Raw genomic sequence first — 18,865 nt, 5'->3', positions numbered from 1 at the left:
CACCTCAGGTGGAAATGGAAACCGGTCATCAGAACCATGCTTTGGGAAGCGTTTGTCAGGACAGGCCCTAGGCTTGGACACAGCGGCCTGAAAACTGGAGTGGTTAAAGAACACACTCTTTGTCCTCTTAGGCGAGGTAAACTGGTGCTTTTCTGCCAGAGAGGGTTGCTCCTCTGATACTGGCGTATTGAGATCCAGTACAGAATTAATGGACGCAATCAAGTCACTAACATCTGAGTCACTTTCGGAGAGATCAATGGGGCACATGGAGTTAGCCTCCGAGCCCCCTGTAAAGGCATCCTCCTCGTCCTGCGAGTCAGCTCCTGAATCAGAGCCGCGGGACGAGGAAGGAGAGGGAGCCCTACGTCTCCTTTTAGGAGGACAGGGTCTGGGACCAGATGATGAATCCTCTGTAAGCTCCGCTGAGAGAGCCCTAGCAGCAGAGGCGCCCTGAGAAGGGGGCTGATGCATGTTCAGCAAAGTCCTGGACAGCTGTCCCATGGAGTCGGCAAAAGACTGGGAGATAGACCTAGAAAAGGATTCTACCCAAGCCGGGGGTTCAGCCACAGGGACGCGAGCAGCCTGAGAGACCACTGGGGGGGCGATTCCAGGCTGAGGCATCGTCAGGTTAGAGCAGGCATCACAATGTGGATAGGTGCTCGGTTCAGGCAGTAGGAGCTTACATGCAGTGCATACTGAATACAGCTTTGGAGCCTTGCTCCTCGTGTGAGACATGCTGCTGAAGTGGGGGCTCAGCCAGAATGACCCCCAGAGAGTATATACAGAAGGTCCACAACCGGAGGTTGTGGCTTACCAGACCGCTGGAGCGGTTTGTGTGCCCTCCAGATCCCAAAGCCCGGACTCCCAAGCACCTCAGCAGGGATGCTGCAGCCAGCGCTGATCCAGGGAAGAACGCTGAGAAAATGGCGCCGGAGTGAAGAGAGGAGGCGGGACTCACTCTGAGAGCGGGATCTGGAGGGCCATAGAGACCTACAGGGGAGGAGACATGAACTCAGTGAGGAGTGTCTCTCCCCTGTGTAGAACGGCCGCTGGGCGGAGCCGCACTGTACCTCTGCATGAATGACATGCGAGGGCAGTGAAACCGAAAGTAGGCCTCCGGGGAAGCCGGGGCCTAAATTTGAGCGGTGCGGCCGGCGCGCAGGCACCATCGGCGCGGTTCTCAGGCGACAGCCAGAGAACCCGCCGGAAATGTCACAAAAGACACTCAGCACACTCTCCCTAACAATAAAGTACAAGGGACCCCCATATATACACGTCTCAGGTACTTAGCTTGCTGAGACGCAGGGTTCCAAGTCCCTGGGGGCGAGTGCTCCGGTCCAGCAGGATCCTGAAGGGCTGCGGATGGAGACCGGTCTCCTGCCAAGCATGGAGAACCGTGCTGGCTCCCACTTCAAGCCAGAGCCCAGGAGGGATGGTGAAGGAGCACGGCATGTAAGGCTCCAGCCTTGGAATCAACCTTAACAGCACCGCCGACACAGTGGGGTGAGCAGGGACATGCCGGGGGTCCAGGCTTGGACCTGCTTTTCTTCAAACTCTTTCCAAAAATGAAAAATCAGATGAGAATGCATGTGTGGATGTATGCCTCCTGAACACAAAGCGATAAACTGGCTAGATCTGGTTCTCCAGGGCGTGTATAAGCTCAGAGGGAGGAGCTATACTTTTGAGTGTAGTACTTTGTGTGTCCTCCGGAGGCAGAAGCTATACACCCAATGTCTGGGTCTCCCATAGGAACGATAAAGAAAATGGCCATATCAATATGTGCCCAGTTGCCACGTCACGGCATATCTCATAACTGGGTACCTACTCTATACTGAAGCCTCTCTCTGGGTTCAAAAACCTCCTGTGTATGGGCAAGTAGGAGCTTGTAATAATGAGTAAAACCATCTGCGGCTAATGGGGGAGGGGTGCACGGTCAGAAGGTATGACCACCATTAATCTAGACAAAAAGCCTGATGGCACTCCCACAGTTATCTGCTTACAGGCCCACTCAGATGTTTCCCCCCTGAGCTGAACCCCTAGTTACGGCTTTGCTGTGGTGCCATCAGTCCACCCCATCCACTTGTGCCCCCCTAACCCATATAACATTTGTTTATACCCCACAGATAGATGACGAAGCCCCATCCCGGAGCTCACCCGTTGCTGAGCCTGTTGCTCCTCTCGCTGGGACATGATCCGGTTCCTCGCTGCCCTAGATGTAGGCTTGATGGAGTTGCTTGAGAATGAAGGTCCAGAAGGTCTGCTGTCGGTCACGGCCTCCCGCGGCTTCCTCTTCTTCTCAGGCAGGCGTTCTGGAGCGTTGGCGAGTAGCGCTACACCTGAGAGAATAAAGGTGACGGATGTGAAGACCTAATGTATGAGCCCGGGCAACCTGACCTTTGTGTCCATGGTTCTACTAGTATAGGCCACTACTTGCATGAGGGTGAAGATAGCAACATGGCAAGAGGAGGCTTTACTGTGAAGACTGGAAGCGGTGAGTGAAGTCCTGGGGTGATGGCCTGCGGTGGAAGGAGATGGGGGCCTTCTATGGTCAGTATTAGAAAAAGGAAGGGGCTACTGTAATTTATGGGGTAGTGGATCTAAAGGTCTCCACACAAATTTGTGTCTCTGGCAAACCTGACATTTTGGAGGGACTGCCCAACATATACAACATATAATATGTATGGGGGTCCCAGAGTATTTTTTACCATGTATATGTGTCATTACTGAGCTTGGTTATGTGAATCTGGGCTGACAGTGTCAGGACATTGACTTTTTGGAGACCCTAGGTTCAAATTCCACCAAGGACAACATCTACAAGCAGTTTGTATGTTTTCCCCGTGTTTGTGTGGATTTCCTCTAGGTTCTCCGGTTTCGTCCCACACTCCAAAGACTGATAGGGAATCCAGACTGTGAGCCCCAATGGGGACAGTGATGCTGATGTCTCTTGGAGCCATATAATCGAGCATTATAAAGGCATGGCTGGGATTTTCCATGTCTGGTGCAGAGATTTTTTTTTTGCAGAATTTAACTCCTTGCACGATCCTGACAGTCTCATCCTTTGGATATCGTTCTCTCAGGAGCGCTGAGTGTATTTGCGTCTGCGATCACATTTCTTGGGGGTCTCATTGGGGGAGAATCACATTATTCTCCTCATCTCCGGTGCTTTACTCACCCACGTTGGCGTGCTTTAATGCCCCCACGTCGTTGGTCCCATCGCCACACATCAATGTGATGTATCCCAGCTCTTTCAGGCTTGTAATCACAAACTCCTGGGAAGAGAAATCGGATCATTGGCGACAATCTGGTACTGTGATTTCAGAGCACACGTGAGGCATCCATTTCTGTCTGCTCAAGGTGTGGTCTAAAGGGTGCTTTACACGCTGCGACATCGCAAGCGATCTAGTTAGCGATGTGACACGCCAGATCGCAGATGCGATCTGCCGAGATCGCACATAGGTCTTTTTTATAGCGCCGGTTACATGTACGATCTCGGCAGATTGCATCTGCGATCCGGCGTGTCACATCGCTAACGAGATCGCTTGCGATGTCGCAGCGTGTAAAGCACCCTTAAGACTCCAAATCCCCAAGAAGGAAGAGCTCTTTCAATACATTTACTTGCGATCATCTCTTTATCCCTTTTCAGACTTGTAATGTTCGTGCACGTAATGAAGGGAATTTTGTTTACTTACCGTAAATTCCTTTTCTTCTAGCTCCAATTGGGAGACCCAGACAATTGGGTGTATAGCTACTGCCTCCGGAGGCCACACAAAGTATTACACTTAAAAGTGTAAGGCCCCTCCCCTTCTGGCTATACACCCTCCCGTGGGATCACGGGCTCCTCAGTTTTAGTGCAAAAGCAAGAAGGAGGAAAGCCAATAACAGGTTTAAAGACAAATTCAATCCGAAGAAACCTCGGAGAACTGAAACCATTCAACATGAACAACATGTGTACCCGAAAAAACCAAAAATCCCTAAGAAAACAGGGCGGGTGCTGGGTCTCCCAATTGGAGCTAGAAGAAAAGGAATTTACGGTAAGTAAACAAAATTCCCTTCTTCTTTGTCGCTCCTAATTGGGAGACCCAGACAATTGGGACGTCCAAAAGCAGTCCCTGGGTGGGTAAAAGAATACCTCGTGATAGGGCCGTCAAACGGCCCTGTCCTACAGGTGGGCAACCGCCGCCTGAAGGACTTGTCTACCTAGGCTGGCGTCCGCCGAAGCGTAGGTATGCACCTGATAATGCTTGGTAAAGGTGTGCAGACTCGACCAGGTAGCCGCCTGGCACACCTGCTGAGCCGTAGCCTGGTGCCGTAATGCCCAGGACGCACCCACGGCTCTGGTAGAATGGGCCTTCAGCCCTGAAGGAACCGGAAGCCCCGCAGAACGGTAGGTTTCAAGAATTGGTTCCTTGATCCACCGAGCCAGGGTGGATTTGGAAGCTTGCGACCCTTTACGCTGACCAGCGACAAGGACAAAGAGTGCATCCGAGCGGCGAAAGGGCGCCGTGCGGGAAATGTAGATCCTGAGTGCTCTGACCAGATCCAACAAATGCAAACTTTTCTCAAATTGATGGACTGGATGAGGACACAAGGAAGGTAATGTGACATCCTGATTGAGATGAAAGGGGGATACCACCTTAGGGAGAAACTCAGGAATCGGACGTAGAACCACCTTGTCCTGGTGAAACACCAGGAAGGGAGATTTGCATGACAGCGCCGCTAGCTCGGACACTCTGCGAAGAGACGTGACCGCTACTAGAAAGGCCACTTTCTGTGAAAGACGAGAAAGGGAAACATCCTTCATAGGCTCGAAAGGCGGCTTCTGGAGAGCAATTAGAACCTTGTTCAGATCCCAGGGCTCTAACGGCCGCTTGTAAGGAGGGACGATATGACAAACTCCTTGCAGGAACGTGCGTACCTGAGCAAGTCGTGCTAGGCGTTTCTGAAAAAATACAGATAGCGCTGAGACTTGTCCTTTAAGGGAGCTGAGCGACAAACCTTTTTCCAACCCGGATTGCAGGAAGGAAAGAAAAGTAGGCAATGCAAAAGGCCAGGGAGAAACTCCCTGAGCAGCGCACCAAGATAAGAATATCTTCCACGTCCTGTGGTAGATCTTGGCGGAGGATGGTTTTCTAGCCTGTCTCATGGTGGCAATAACCTTTCGAGATAATCCTGAAGACGCTAGGATCCAGGACTCAATGGCCACACAGTCAGGTTCAGGGCCGCAGAATTCAGATGGAAAAACGGCCCTTGAGACAGCAAGTCTGGTCGTTCTGGTAGTGCCCATGGTTGGCCCACCGTGAGGTGCCACAGATCTGGGTACCACGATCTCCTCGGCCAGTCTGGAGCGACGAGGATGGCGCGGCGGCAGTCGGCCCTGATCTTGCGCAGCACTCTGGGTAACAATGCCAGAGGTGGGAACACATAAGGTAGCCGGAACTGTGACCAATCTTGAACTAAGGCGTCTGCCGCCAGAGCTCGGTGATCGTGAGACCGTGCCATGAAAGCCGGGACCTTGTTGTTGTGCCGTGATGCCATCAGGTCGACGTCCGGCATCCCCCAGCGGCAACAGATCTCCTGAAACACGTCCGGGTGAAGGGACCATTCCCCTGGGTCCATACCCTGGCGACTGAGGAAGTCTGCTTCCCAGTTTTCCACGCCTGGGATGTGAACTGCGGATATGGTGGATGCTGTGTCTTCCACCCACGTCAGAATCCGCCGGACTTCCTGGAAGGCTTGCCGACTGCGTGTTCCACCTTGGTGGTTGATGTACGCTACCGCTGTGGAGTTGTCCGACTGAATTCGGATCTGCTTGCCTTCCAGCCACTGCTGGAAGGCTTGTAGGGCAAGATACACTGCTCTGATTTCCAGAACATTGATCTGAAGGGTGGACTCTTCCTGAGTCCACGTCCCTTGAGCCCTGTGGTGGAGAAACACTGCTCCCCACCCCGATAGACTCGCGTCTGTCGTGACTACCTCCCAGGATGGTGGTAGAAATGACTTTCCTTTCGACAAAGCGGTGGGGAGAAGCCACCACCGAAGAGATTCCTTGGCCGCCTGAGAAAGGGAGACGTCTCTGTCGAGGGACGTCGACTTCCCGTCCCATTGGCGGAGAATGTCCCATTGTAGTGGACGGAGATGAAACTGCGCGAAAGGGACTGCTTCCATTGCTGCTACCATCTTCCCTAGGAAGTGCATGAGGCGTCTCAAGGGGTGTGACTGGCCTTGAAGGAGAGATTGCACCCCTGTCTGTAGTGAACGCTGTTTGTCCAGCGGAAGCTTCACTATCGCTGAGAGAGTATGAAACTCCATGCCAAGATATGTTAGCGATTGGGTCGGGGTTAGATTTGACTTTGAAAAGTTGATGATCCACCCGAAACTCTGGAGAGTCTCCAGCGCAACGTTCAGGCTGTGTTGGCATGCCTCTTGAGAGGGTGCCTTGACAAGTAGATCGTCCAAATACGGGATCACAGAGTGACCTTGCGAGTGCAGGACTGCTACTACTGCTGCCATGACCTTGGTGAAGACACGTGGGGCTGTCGCCAGCCCGAAAGGCAGAGCTACGAACTGAAGGTGTTCGTCTCCTATAACGAAGCGTAGAAAACGCTGGTGCTCTGGAGCAATCGGCACGTGGAGATAAGCATCCTTGATGTCTATAGATGCTAGGAAATCTCCTTGAGACATTGAGGCGATGACGGAGCGAAGGGATTCCATTCGGAACCTCCTGGTTTTTACGTGCTTGTTGAGCAGTTTTAGATCCAGAACGGGACGGAATGACCCGTCCTTTTTTGGCACCACAAACAAGTTGGAGTAAAAACCGTGACCCTGTTCCTGCAGAGGGACGGGGGTCACCACTCCTTCCGCTTTTAGAGTGGACACCGCTAGCAGCAGAGCATCGACTCGGTCGGGAGGTGGAGAAGTTCTGAAGAAGCGAGTTGGAGGACGAGAGCTGAACTCTATCCTGTACCCGTGAGACAGAATGTCTCTCACCCAACGGTCTGTGACCTGTGGCAGCCAAATGTCGCCAAAGCGGGAGAGCCTGCCACCGACCGAGGATGCGGAGAGAGGAGGCCGAAAGTCATGAGGAAGCCGCCTTGGTAGCGGGTCTTCCGGCTGTCTTTTTTGGGCGTGACTGAGTCCGCCAAGAATCTGAGCTCCTCTGATCCTTTTGAGTCCTTTTGGACGAGGAGAATTGGGACCTGCCTGAGCCTCGAAAGGACCGAAACCCCGACTGTCCTCTCCTCTGTTGGGGTTTGTTTTGTCTGGGCTGAGGTAAGGATGAATCTTTACCCTTGGAGTGTTTAATGATTTCATCCAAGCGCTCACCAAACAGTCGGTCACGAGAAAAAGGCAAACTGGTTAAACACTTTTTGGAAACAGAATCTGCCTTCCATTCTCTTAACCACAAGGCTCTGCGTAAAACCACGGAGTTGGCGGACGCCACTGCCGTACGGCTCGTAGAGTCTAGGACAGCATTAATCGCGTAAGACGCAAATGCAGACATTTGAGAGGTTAAGGGTGCCACCTGCGGAGCAGATGTACGTGTGACCGTGTCAATCTGTGTAAGACCAGCTGAAATAGCTTGGAGTGCCCATACGGCTGCGAATGCTGGAGCAAACGACGCGCCGATAGCCTCATAGATGGACTTCAACCAGAGCTCCATCTGCCTGTCAGTGGCATCCTTAAGTGCCGCCCCATCTTCCACTGCAACTAAGGATCTGGCTGCAAGCCTGGAGATTGGAGGATCCACTTTGGGACACTGGGTCCAGCCCTTGACCACGTCAGGGGGAAAAGGATAACGTGTATCCTTAAGCCTTTTGGAAAAACGCTTATCCGGATAAGCGTGGTGCTTCTGGATTGCTTCTCTAAAGTCAGAGTGGTCCAGAAATACACTTAATTTACGCTTGGGATACCTGAAATGGAATTTCTCCTGCTGTGAAGCTGTCTCCTCCACAAGAGGAGCAGGGGGAGAAATGTCCAACATTTTATTGATGGACGCTATAAGATCATTCACTATGGCGTCACCGTCAGGTGTATCCAAATTGAGAGCGGTCTCAGGATCAGAATCCTGATCAGCTACCTCCGCCTCATCATACAGAGAGCCCTGCTGGGACCCTGACCAGTGAGATGAAGTCGAGGGCCGCTCATAGCGAGCTCGTTTAGGCTGTCTGGGACTGTCGTCCGTGTCAGAGCCATCACCCTGGGATGTAAGTGACACCCCCGGATCCCGGAGCTGTTCCAACTGAGGGGGACCAGGGAGCAATGAGTTAACAGTGCCCATGGCCTGAGTTACTGGTCTAGACTGCAATGTTTCAAGAATTTTGGTCATAGTCACAGACAACCTGTCAGCAAAAACTGCAAACTCCGTCCCTGTCACCTGGACAGTATTCACAGGAGGTTCTGCCTGGGTCACCTCCAGCAGAGGCCCCGGCCGAGCAAGTGCCACAGGGGCCGAGCACTGCACACAGTGGGGATCAGTGGAACCTGCCGGTAGAACAGCCCCACATGCGGTACAAGCAGCATAGAAAGCCTGTGCCTTTGCTTTTTGCGGTCGACATGCTGTTGTATCCTCTGAGTAATCTAGGAGGGTATATAGGAGAGAATCACCGCGACCGTACAGTGCAATGTATAGCTGCAAGCATAAAATACAAATATACACTTCGGCACCAGTGGGGGTCAGCCCTTGAGGGCAGCTTACCGCCCGCTAAAAAGCGGGTGTGTGGGCACCAGAATCCCGTGTCTGGGTCTCCCAGTCTCCTCTATCCAGCTCAGACTGCACACAGGAATGGCTGCCGGCGTCCTGTGAAGAGGGGCGGACCGTGGGCTTGCCTCAAACAAAGTGCGGGAAACTGGCGTCCCACTGTGCCCAGTGTGAGGGCTGGAGTATGCAAAGCAGACTCCAGCCCTCTGCGCTGACGTTCTGTACAGCGTCCCACCCTTCCCCTGACTGGCAGGCCTGGGGGCGGGAACGAAACGAAACTAGGCCGCAAAAAGCCGGGGACTCGAGTAATAAGCGCGGCCGTCATATATGCACGGCCAGCGCAAAAGTCCCCGGCGCACCACAAGTCCCAGCCGCGCCGCAGCGAAAAAACTGACAACAGCGGCCGGCGCGGCAGTTTCAAAGACATGTCCCCTCTCAGCAGAGCTGTAGATAGGAATGGCACCAGCGCGCAGCGCTGTTGTCCCCGGCGCACTAACACACCCAGCAATGCTGCGGTGTGGGCGCGATATAAACGGGGACACAGAGTACCTTGACGTAGCAGGGTCTGTCCCTGACGATACTCAGCTCCATATCCAGCAGAGTCTCCAGGGGCTGTGGATGGAGCTCGGTCTCAGTGCCTGGAGACCGTTAAAATCCCACTTCACCCAGAGCCCGAAGGGGGATGGGGAAGGATGCAGCATGTGGGCTCCAGCCTCCGTACCCGCAATGGGTACCTCAACCTTAACAAACACCGCCGACAAAGAGTGGGGTGAGAAGGGAGCATGCTGGGGGCCCTAGTATGGGCCCTCTTTTCTTCCATCCGACATAGTCAGCAGCTGCTGCTGACTAAACAGTGGAGCTATGCATGTATGTGTGCCTCCTTCGCACAAAGCATGAAAACTGAGGAGCCCGTGATCCCACGGGAGAGTGTATAGCCAGAAGGGGAGGGGCCTTACACTTTTAAGTGTAATACTTTGTGTGGCCTCCGGAGGCAGTAGCTATCCACCCAATTGTCTGGGTCTCCCAATTAGGAGCGACAAAGAAATACCAGGTACTTATTTATAACTGACTACAATCGCTGCTGAAAAACCACTTTAGATGCTGCTGTCAATTTCTGATGGTGGCATTTAAACAGTTAGATCCGAGGAAAAAGTTCAATCTTTCAACATATAAAATGATGTAACCCATATACTAAAAACCAGAAACGTGTGGGTTTTTTGTTTACCTCAACTTCCCGCCCCCCAAAATTTGTGTTAAAGACATAGCCCAAAAAGGTACAGCCTGCAATGTAATCCTTGCACAACCACATGGATGGAAAACTATAATAGTTACCGTATTTTTCGCTTTATAAGACGCACTTTTGTTCCCCCAAATTTTGGGGGAAAGTAGGGGGTGCGTCTTATAAGCCGAATATACGGGGGGGGGGGGGGTGTATATATATATATATATATATATATATATATATATATATATATATATATGTACACTGCAGGGTCCAGGGGTGGTGGGGGCGCTGTGCTGGGAGCAGGTGAACGCTGCGGTGGCAGCCTTTGATCTCCTGCTCCCGCTCATATAATATGCACAGCCGCTGTCCATCTCCAATGGTGCTGAAATCGCACTGCAGTGAGGGGCTGGGGCAGCAGTGTATATTATATGTCTCTGCGCCTCCCTGTGATGGTACATGCCCCCTGTGTTAGATTTGGCCCCCAAGCTGCTGCTCATCCTAAAATAAAAAAGCTTTACTTACCCCTGCAGCGTTTCTCCCCGTGTCCCTGCTTCCACTGTGATCAGGCAGGCAGAGATCTCAGGCTGCTGTGCCGATCACATGACCGCACTGAGAACCAGGAAGTAAGGAAGAGAAGCACGGGGGGACAACAGGAGGGAGATAAACGCTGGAGGAGGTAAGGAAAGAGGGTTTTATTTTACTATGGGCAGCAGCAGGGGGTGATATCTAACACAGGGGGACTTGTGCGATCTATATAGGGGCCATGGGCAGCACTATGGGGGCGATATCTAACACAGGGGGACTTGTGCGATCTATATAGGGGCCATGGGCAGCACTATGGGGGTGATATCTAACACAGGGGGACTTGTGCGATCTATAGGGGCTATGGGCAGCACTATGGGGGTGATATCTAACACAGGGGGACTTGTGCGATCTAGAGGGGCTATGGGCAGCACTATGGGGGTGATATCTAACACAGGGGGACTTGTGCGATCTATAGGGGCTATGGGCAGCACTATGGGGGTGATATCTAACACAGGGGGACTTGTGCGATCTAGAGGGGCTATGGGCAGCACTATGGGGGTGATATCTAACACAGGGGGACTTGTGCGATCTATATAGGGGCCATGGGCAGCACTATGGGGGTGATATCTAACACAGGGGGACTTGTGCGATCTATAGGGGCTATGGGCAGCACTATGGGGGTGATATCTAACACAGGGGGACTTGTGCGATCTATAGGGGCTATGGGCAGCACTATGGGGGTGATATCTAACACAGGGGGACTTGTGCGATCTATAGGGGCTATGGGCAGCACTATGGGGGTGATATCTAACACAAGGGGACTTGTGCGATCTATAGGGGCTATGGGCAGCACTATGGGGGTGATATCTAACACAGGGGGACTTGTGCGATCTATAGGGGCTATGAGCAGCACTATGGGGGTGATATCTAACACAAGGGGACTTGTGCGATCTATAGGGGCTATGGGCAGCACTATGGGGGTGATATCTAACACAGGGGGACTTGTGCGATCTATAGGGGCTATGGGCAGCACTATGGGGGTGATATCTAACACAGGGGGACTTGTGCGATCTAGAGGGGCTATGGGCAGCACTATGGGGGTGATATCTAACACAGGGGGACTTGTGCGATCTAGAGGGGCTATGGGCAGCACTATGGGGGTGATATCTAACACAGGGGGACTTGTGCGATCTAGAGGGGCTATGGGCAGCACTATGGGGGTGATATCTAACACAGGGGGACTTGTGCGATCTATATAGGGGCCATGGGCAGCACTATGGGGGTGATATCTAACACAGGGGGACTTGTGCGATCTATAGGGGCTATGGGCAGCACTATGGGGGTGATATCTAACACAGGGGGACTTGTGCGATCTATAGGGGCTATGGGCAGCACTATGGGGGTGATATCTAACACAGGGGGACTTGTGCGATCTATAGGGGCTATGGGCAGCACTATGGGGGTGATATCTAACACAAGGGGACTTGTGCGATCTATAGGGGCTATGGGCAGCACTATGGGGGTGATATCTAACACAGGGGGACTTGTGCGATCTATAGGGGCTATGAGCAGCACTATGGGGGTGATATCTAACACAAGGGGACTTGTGCGATCTATAGGGGCTATGGGCAGCACTATGGGGGTGATATCTAACACAGGGGGACTTGTGCGATCTATAGGGGCTATGGGCAGCACTATGGGGGTGATATCTAACACAAGGGGACTTGTGCGATCTATAGGGGCTATGGGCAGCACTATGGGGGTGATATCTAACACAGGGGGACTTGTGCGATCTATAGGGGCTATGAGCAGCACTATGGGGGTGATATCTAACACAAGGGGACTTGTGCGATCTATAGGGGCTATGGGCAGCACTATGGGGGTGATATCTAACACAGGGGGACTTGTGCGATCTATAGGGGCTATGGGCAGCACTATGGGGGTGATATCTAACACAGGGGGACTTGTGCGATCTAGAGGGGCTATGGGCAGCACTATGGGGGTGATATCTAACACAGGGGGACTTGTGCGATCTAGAGGGGCTATGGGCAGCACTATGGGGGTGATATCTAACACAGGGGGACTTGTGCGATCTATAGGGGCCACGGGCAGCAGCATGGGGGCGCTATCTAACACAGGGGAACGTGTGCAATCCATAGGGGACCATAGGCAGCACAGGGGAATGTATGCAATCCATAGGGGGCCATAGGCAGCACAGGGGAACGTGTGCCATCACAAGGGGGTTATATTCAATATAAGGGGGCCATATCCAGATTAAGGGGGCTAATTTTAAGATGGGGGGGCTATGAGGGACATATACCCTAAATGATTTGTTAGAGGGACACTGGCATTATTAGATGGACCCCATTTAACATTAAAAAAAAAAATTCTCTTTTCCTTCACCAAATTTGGGGGTGCGTCTTATAATCAGGTGCGTCTTATAAAGCGAAAAATACGGTACATATGTCGCTGTGCTGACCTGGAAAACTTTACTGACGCCTCATTTTTACCGCACAACCGTCATAAAAACAAAACCCAAGAATCAATATCAGAAATGCAATTTTTTTTTCTTTCTTCACCACTTCACTGTAATTGTTTTTTTTTCCCCCATTCAAAACTACAACGTGTCCGGCAAAAAAAGAAAGAAAGTGGATTTGGGATCTGATGGGGTCGATCTCACAGACACCCAATGCTGAATTTAGGCAGAATTCTTCCTGAATCTGTCCATGAGATTTCACATTATAAATGGCGACCAGCTCCACCGCCCGGCTTCCTACCTACCTTTTGTTTGGGGGACACTCGGGCGAACACCTGAGTGTGGGGGATGAGAGCGGACAGAAGGTCGGCCCGGGTGGAGTGCAGGTAGGACAGACCCTCCCCGGTCAGGCATAGGTAATACTTCTCAGTGAAGGCGGTCACCGAATCCGGGAATGCGGACAGAGATACCGCGCCATCGATGGACTGCCACCTCCAGTTGGCAACTGTGGAGGAGAAACGAGACAATTAGAAAAGAAGGGAATTTTGTTTACTTACCGTAAATTCCTTTTCTTCTAGCTCCTATTGGGAGACCCAGACAATTGGGTGTATAGCTTCTGCCTCCGGAGGCCACACAAAGTATTACACTTTAAAAAGTGTAACCCCTCCCCTCTGCCTATACACCCTCCCGTGCATCACGGGCTCCTCAGTTTTGGTGCAAAAGCAGGAAGGAGGAAACTTATAAATTGGTCTAAGGTAAATTCAATCCGAAGGATGTTCGGAGAACTGAAACCATGAACCAAAAGAACAATTCAACATGAACAACATGTGTACACAAAAGAACAACAGCCCGAAGGGAACAGGGGCGGGTGCTGGGTCTCCCAATAGGAGCTAGAAGAAAAGGAATTTACGGTAAGTAAACAAAATTCCCTTCTTCTTTGTCGCTCTATTGGGAGACCCAGACAATTGGGACGTCCAAAAGCAGTCCCTGGGTGGGTAAAAGAATACCTCGATAAAAAGAGCCGAAAAACGGCCCCCTCTTACAGGTGCCCTGAAGGAATCGGAAGCCCAGAAGAACGGTAGGCTTCAAGAATCGGTTCCTTGATCCACCGAGCCAAGGTTGACTTGGAAGCCTGCGACCCCTTACGCTGGCCAGCGACAAGGACAAACAGCGCATCCGAATGGCGCAGGGGCGCCGTGCGAGAAATGTATCGTGATGAAGCTGGGGAAGGTTCCCAGCGAGCCCGCTTAGCCGGTCTGGGACTGCGGTCCGTGTCGGAGTCCTCCTCGTGGGACCTAGATGTCACCCCAGGAGCACTCTGCTGCACCGACCGAGAGGGGCCTGGGGGCGATGAACTCACAGTGCCCGGGGCCTGTGTGACCGATCTGGACTGCAAGGCTTCTAGTATCTTAGCAGACCATCTGTCCATAGACTGAGCCATGGATTGTGAAAGCGACTCAGAGAGTTTCTCAGCGAAAACTGCAAACTCTGTCCCTGCCACCTGGACAGTGGGAGCCGGCGGTTCTACCTGAGCCGGGGGTCCCACCAGTGCCCGAGGCTCCGGCTGAGTGAGTGCCACAGGGGCCGAGCATTGCACACAGTGAGGGTAGGTGGAACCTGCAGGTAACATAGCCGCACAAGAGGTACAGGTTGCAAAATAAGCCTGTGCCTTGGCACCCTTGCTCTTTGCGGACGACATGCTGTAGTCTCCTCTGAGAGCAAAAGCAAAACAATGCGGCCGAACAGAGAAAATGTATACAAATTATATATATATATATATATATATATATACACTTCGGCACCCAAGGGGGGCCAGCACCGGGTAACCGGTGTGGCTTACCGACCGCCCAAAGCGGTTGTGTGTCCACCAGATTCCCTGCCTGGGCCTCCCAGAGCTGTAGAGCTCGTTCTGAAATCCTCCACCGGCAGAAGTGATTGCAAATATGGCTGCCAGAGTTCTCAGGGGAGGAGGGTGGGCGTGACTAATAAAGTGCGGGAATCTGGTGCCCCACAGTGCTCAGTGAGGGGGGAGGAGAACACCCAAGTATGCTCCAGCCCTCACTGCCGACGTCCAGTCGACCGTCCCGCCCTTACCCCTGACTGGCAGGCCCGGGGGCGGGAGTTATGGTACTAGGCCGCAGAAGCCAGGGACTAAATTTAATAACGCGGTCGGTAAACAGGCGCGGTCGGCGCAGTAGTCCCGGTCGTCACAAACAAACAGCAGCCGCTGCAGCGTCTGTAACACAGGCGCTCCATGCGCCGTCCCCAAGGGGACACAGAGTACCTTATAGATGCAGGGCCTGTCCCTGATGATACCCAGTCTCCTGTCCGTCAGATTCCCCCAGGGGCTGCGGAGGGAGCCCGGTCCCAGTGAATGGTGACCGGTTAGGATCCCACTTCTCCCAGAGCCTCTAAGGGATGGGGAAGGAAAAGCGGCATGTGGCTCCAGCCTTTGTACCCGCAATGGGTACCTCAACCTTAACAGCACCGCCGACTTAGTGGGGTTTGAAGGGAGCATGCCGGGGGCCCTGTCAGGGCCCTCTTTTCTTCCATCCGATACAATCAGCAGCTGCTGCTGACTAAAGAAGGGAATTTTGTTTACTTACCGTAAATTCCTTTTCTTCTAGCTCCAATTGGGAGACCCAGACAATTGGGTGTATAGCTACTGCCTCCGGAGGCCACACAAAGTATTACACTTAAAAGTGTAAGGCCCCTCCCCTTCTGCCTATACACACCCCGTGGGATCACGGGTTCCTCAGTTTTAGTGCCAAAGCAAGAAGGAGGAAAGCCAATAACTGGTTTAAAACAAATTCAATCCGAAGGAATATCGGAGAACTGAAACCATTCAACATGAACAACATGTGTACCCGAAAAAACAAAAAGCCCGAAGGAAACAGGGCGGGTGCTGGGTCTCCCAATTGGAGCTAGAAGAAAAGGAATTTACGGTAAGTAAACAAAATTCCCTTCTTTGTCGCTCCATTGGGAGACCCAGACAATTGGGACGTCCAAAAGCAGTCCCTGGGTGGGTAAAATAATAACTCGTGATAGGGCCGTAAAACGGCCCTTTCCTACATGGAGGCAATCGCCGCCTGAAGGACTTGTCTACCTAGGCTGGCGTCCGCCGAAGCGTAGGTATGCACCTGATAATGCTTGGTAAAGGTGTGCAGACTCGACCAGGTAGCCGCCTGGCACACCTGCTGAGCCGTAGCCTGGTGCCGTAATGCCCAAGATGCACCCACGGCTCTGGTAGAATGGGCCTTCAGCCCTGAGGGAACCGGAAGCCCAGCAGAACGGTAGGCTTCAAGAATTGGTTCCTTGATCCACCGAGCCAGGGTGGATTTGGAAGCTTGCGACCCTTTACGCTGACCAGCGACAAGGACAAAGAGTGCATCCGAGCGGCGCAGGGGCGCCGTGCGGGAAATGTAGATTCTGAGTGCTCTCACCAGATCCAACAAATGCAAATCCTTTTCACATTGATGAACTGGATGAGGACACAAAGAAGGTAAGGAGATATCCTGATTGAGATGAAAGGGGGATACCACCTTAGGGAGAAACTCCGGAATCGGGCGCAGAACCACCTTGTCCTGGTGAAACACCAGGAAGGGAGATTTGCATGACAGCGCTGCTAGCTCAGACACTCTCCGAAGAGACGTGACCGCTACTAGAAAGGCCACTTTCTGTGAAAGGCGAGAAAGGGAAACATCCCTCATAGGCTCGAAAGGCGGCTTCTGGAGAGCAATTAGAACCCTGTTCAGATCCCAGGGCTCTAACGGCCGCTTGTAAGGAGGGACGATATGACAAACCCCTTGCAGGAACGTGCGTACCTGAGAAAGTCGTGCTAGGCGCTTCTGAAAAAATACAGATAGCGCTGAGACTTGTCCTTTAAGGGAGCTGAGCGACAAACCTTTTTCCAACCCGGATTGCAGGAAGGAAAGAAAAGTAGGCAATGCAAATGGCCAGGGAGAAACTACCTGAGCAGAGCACCAAGATAAGAATATCTTCCACGTCCTGTGGTAGATCTTGGCGGAGGTTGGCTTCCTAGCCTGTCTCATGGTGGCAATGACCTCTTGAGATAATCCTGAAGACGCTAGGATCCAGGACTCAATGGCCACACAGTCAGGTTTAGGGCCGCAGAATTCAGATGGAAAAACGGCCCTTGAGACAGCAAGTCTGGTCGGTCTGGTAGTGCCCACGGTTGGCCTACCGTGAGATGCCACAGATCCGGGTACCACGACCTCCTCGGCCAGTCTGGAGCGACGAGGATGGCGCGGCGGCAGTCGGACCTGATCTTGCGCAGCACTCTGGGCAACAGTGCCAGAGGTGGGAACACATAAGGTAGCCGGAATTGTGACCAATCTTGAACTAAGGCGTCCGCCGCCAGAGCTCGGTGATCGTGAGACCGTGCCATGAAAGCCGGGACCTTGTTGTTGTGCCGGGACGCCATCAGGTCGACGTCCGGCATCCCCCAGCGGCGACAGATCTCCTGAAACACGTCCGGATGAAGAGACCATTCCCCTGCGTCCATACCCTGGCGACTGAGGAAGTCTGCTTCCCAGTTTTCCACACCCGGGATGTGAACTGCGGATATGGTGGATGCCGTTTCTTCCACCCACGTCAGAATCCGCCGGACTTCCTGGAAGGCTTGCCGACTGCGTGTTCCTCCTTGGTGGTTGATGTATGCCACCGCTGTGGAGTTGTCCGACTGAATTCGGATCTGCTTGCCTTCCAGCCACTGCTGGAAGGCTTGTAGGGCCAGATACACTGCTCTGATTTCCAGAACATTGATCTGAAGGGTGGACTCCTGCTGAGTCCACGTACCTTGAGCCCTGTGGTGGAGAAAAACTGCTCCCCACCCTGATAGACTCGCGTCTGTCGTGACCACCGCCCAGGATGGGGGTAGGAAGGACTTTCCTTTTGACAATGAGGTGGGAAGAAGCCACCACCGAAGAGATTCCTTGGCCGCCTGAGAAAGGGAGACGTTCCTGTCGAGGGACGTCGACTTCCCGTCCCATTGGCGGAGAATGTCCCATTGTAGAGGACGCAGATGAAACTGCGCGAAAGGGACTGCCTCCATTGCTGCTACCATCTTCCCTAGGAAGTGCGTGAGGCGTCTCAAGGGGTGTGACTGGCCTTGAAGGAGAGATTGCACCCCTGTCTGTAGTGAACGCAGTTTGTCCAGCGGAAGCTTCACTATCGCTGAGAGAGTATGAAACTCCATGCCAAGATATGTTAGCGATTGGGTCGGGGTCAGATTTGACTTTGAAAAGTTGATGATCCACCCGAAACTCTGGAGAGTCTCCAGTGCAACGTTCAGGCTGTGTTGGCATGCCTCTTGAGAGGGTGCCTTGACCAGTAGATCGTCCAAATAAGGGATCACAGAGTGACCCTGAGAGTGCAGGACTGCTACTACTGCTGCCATGACCTTGGTGAAGACACGTGGGGCTGTCGCCAGCCCGAAAGGCAGAGCTACGAACTGAAGGTGTTCGTCTCCTATAACGAAGCGTAGGAAACGCTGGTGCTCTGGAGCAATCGGCACGTGGAGATAAGCATCCTTGATGTCTATTGATGCTAGGAAATCTCCTTGAGACATTGAGGCGATGACGGAGCGGAGGGATTCCATCCGGAACCGCCTGGTTTTCACGTGCTTGTTGAGCAGTTTTAGATCCAGAACGGGATGGAAAGACCCGTCCTTTTTTGGCACCACAAACAAATTGGAGTAAAAACCGTGACCTTGCTCCTGAAGAGGAACAGGGGTCACCACTCCTTCTGCCTTTAGAGTGCACACCGCTTGCAGAAGAGCATCGGCTCGGTCGGGAGGTGGAGAAGTTCTGAAGAATCGAGTTGGAGGACGAGAACTGAACTCTATCCTGTACCCGTGAGACAGAATGTCTCTCACCCAACGGTCTTTGACCTGTGGCAGCCAAATGTCGCCAAAGCGGGA

General features: G+C 52.7%; 1 protein-coding gene across 1 annotated transcript in view; it reads right to left on the bottom strand.

The window, feature by feature from the left end:
* ATP13A1 (ATPase 13A1) overlaps positions 1 to 18,865 on the bottom strand; it is a 186,602-nt gene that overhangs the window by 44,721 nt on the left and 123,016 nt on the right. Inside the window, exons 18-20 of the mRNA XM_075346481.1 lie at positions 13,230 to 13,429; positions 3,173 to 3,269; positions 2,155 to 2,336 (exon numbers count right to left, since the gene is read on the bottom strand). Of these exons, the coding sequence (XP_075202596.1) occupies positions 2,155 to 2,336; positions 3,173 to 3,269; positions 13,230 to 13,429 (479 nt within the window). The remainder of the gene's footprint in view (positions 1 to 2,154; positions 2,337 to 3,172; positions 3,270 to 13,229; positions 13,430 to 18,865) is intronic.

Source organism: Anomaloglossus baeobatrachus, chromosome 4, assembly GCF_048569485.1.
Source record: "Anomaloglossus baeobatrachus isolate aAnoBae1 chromosome 4, aAnoBae1.hap1, whole genome shotgun sequence".
In the NCBI taxonomy this organism is placed as follows: Eukaryota; Metazoa; Chordata; class Amphibia; order Anura; family Aromobatidae; genus Anomaloglossus; species Anomaloglossus baeobatrachus.
Note: the sequence above shows the minus strand (reverse complement) of the source record. Positions and strands in the feature narration are given on the sequence as shown.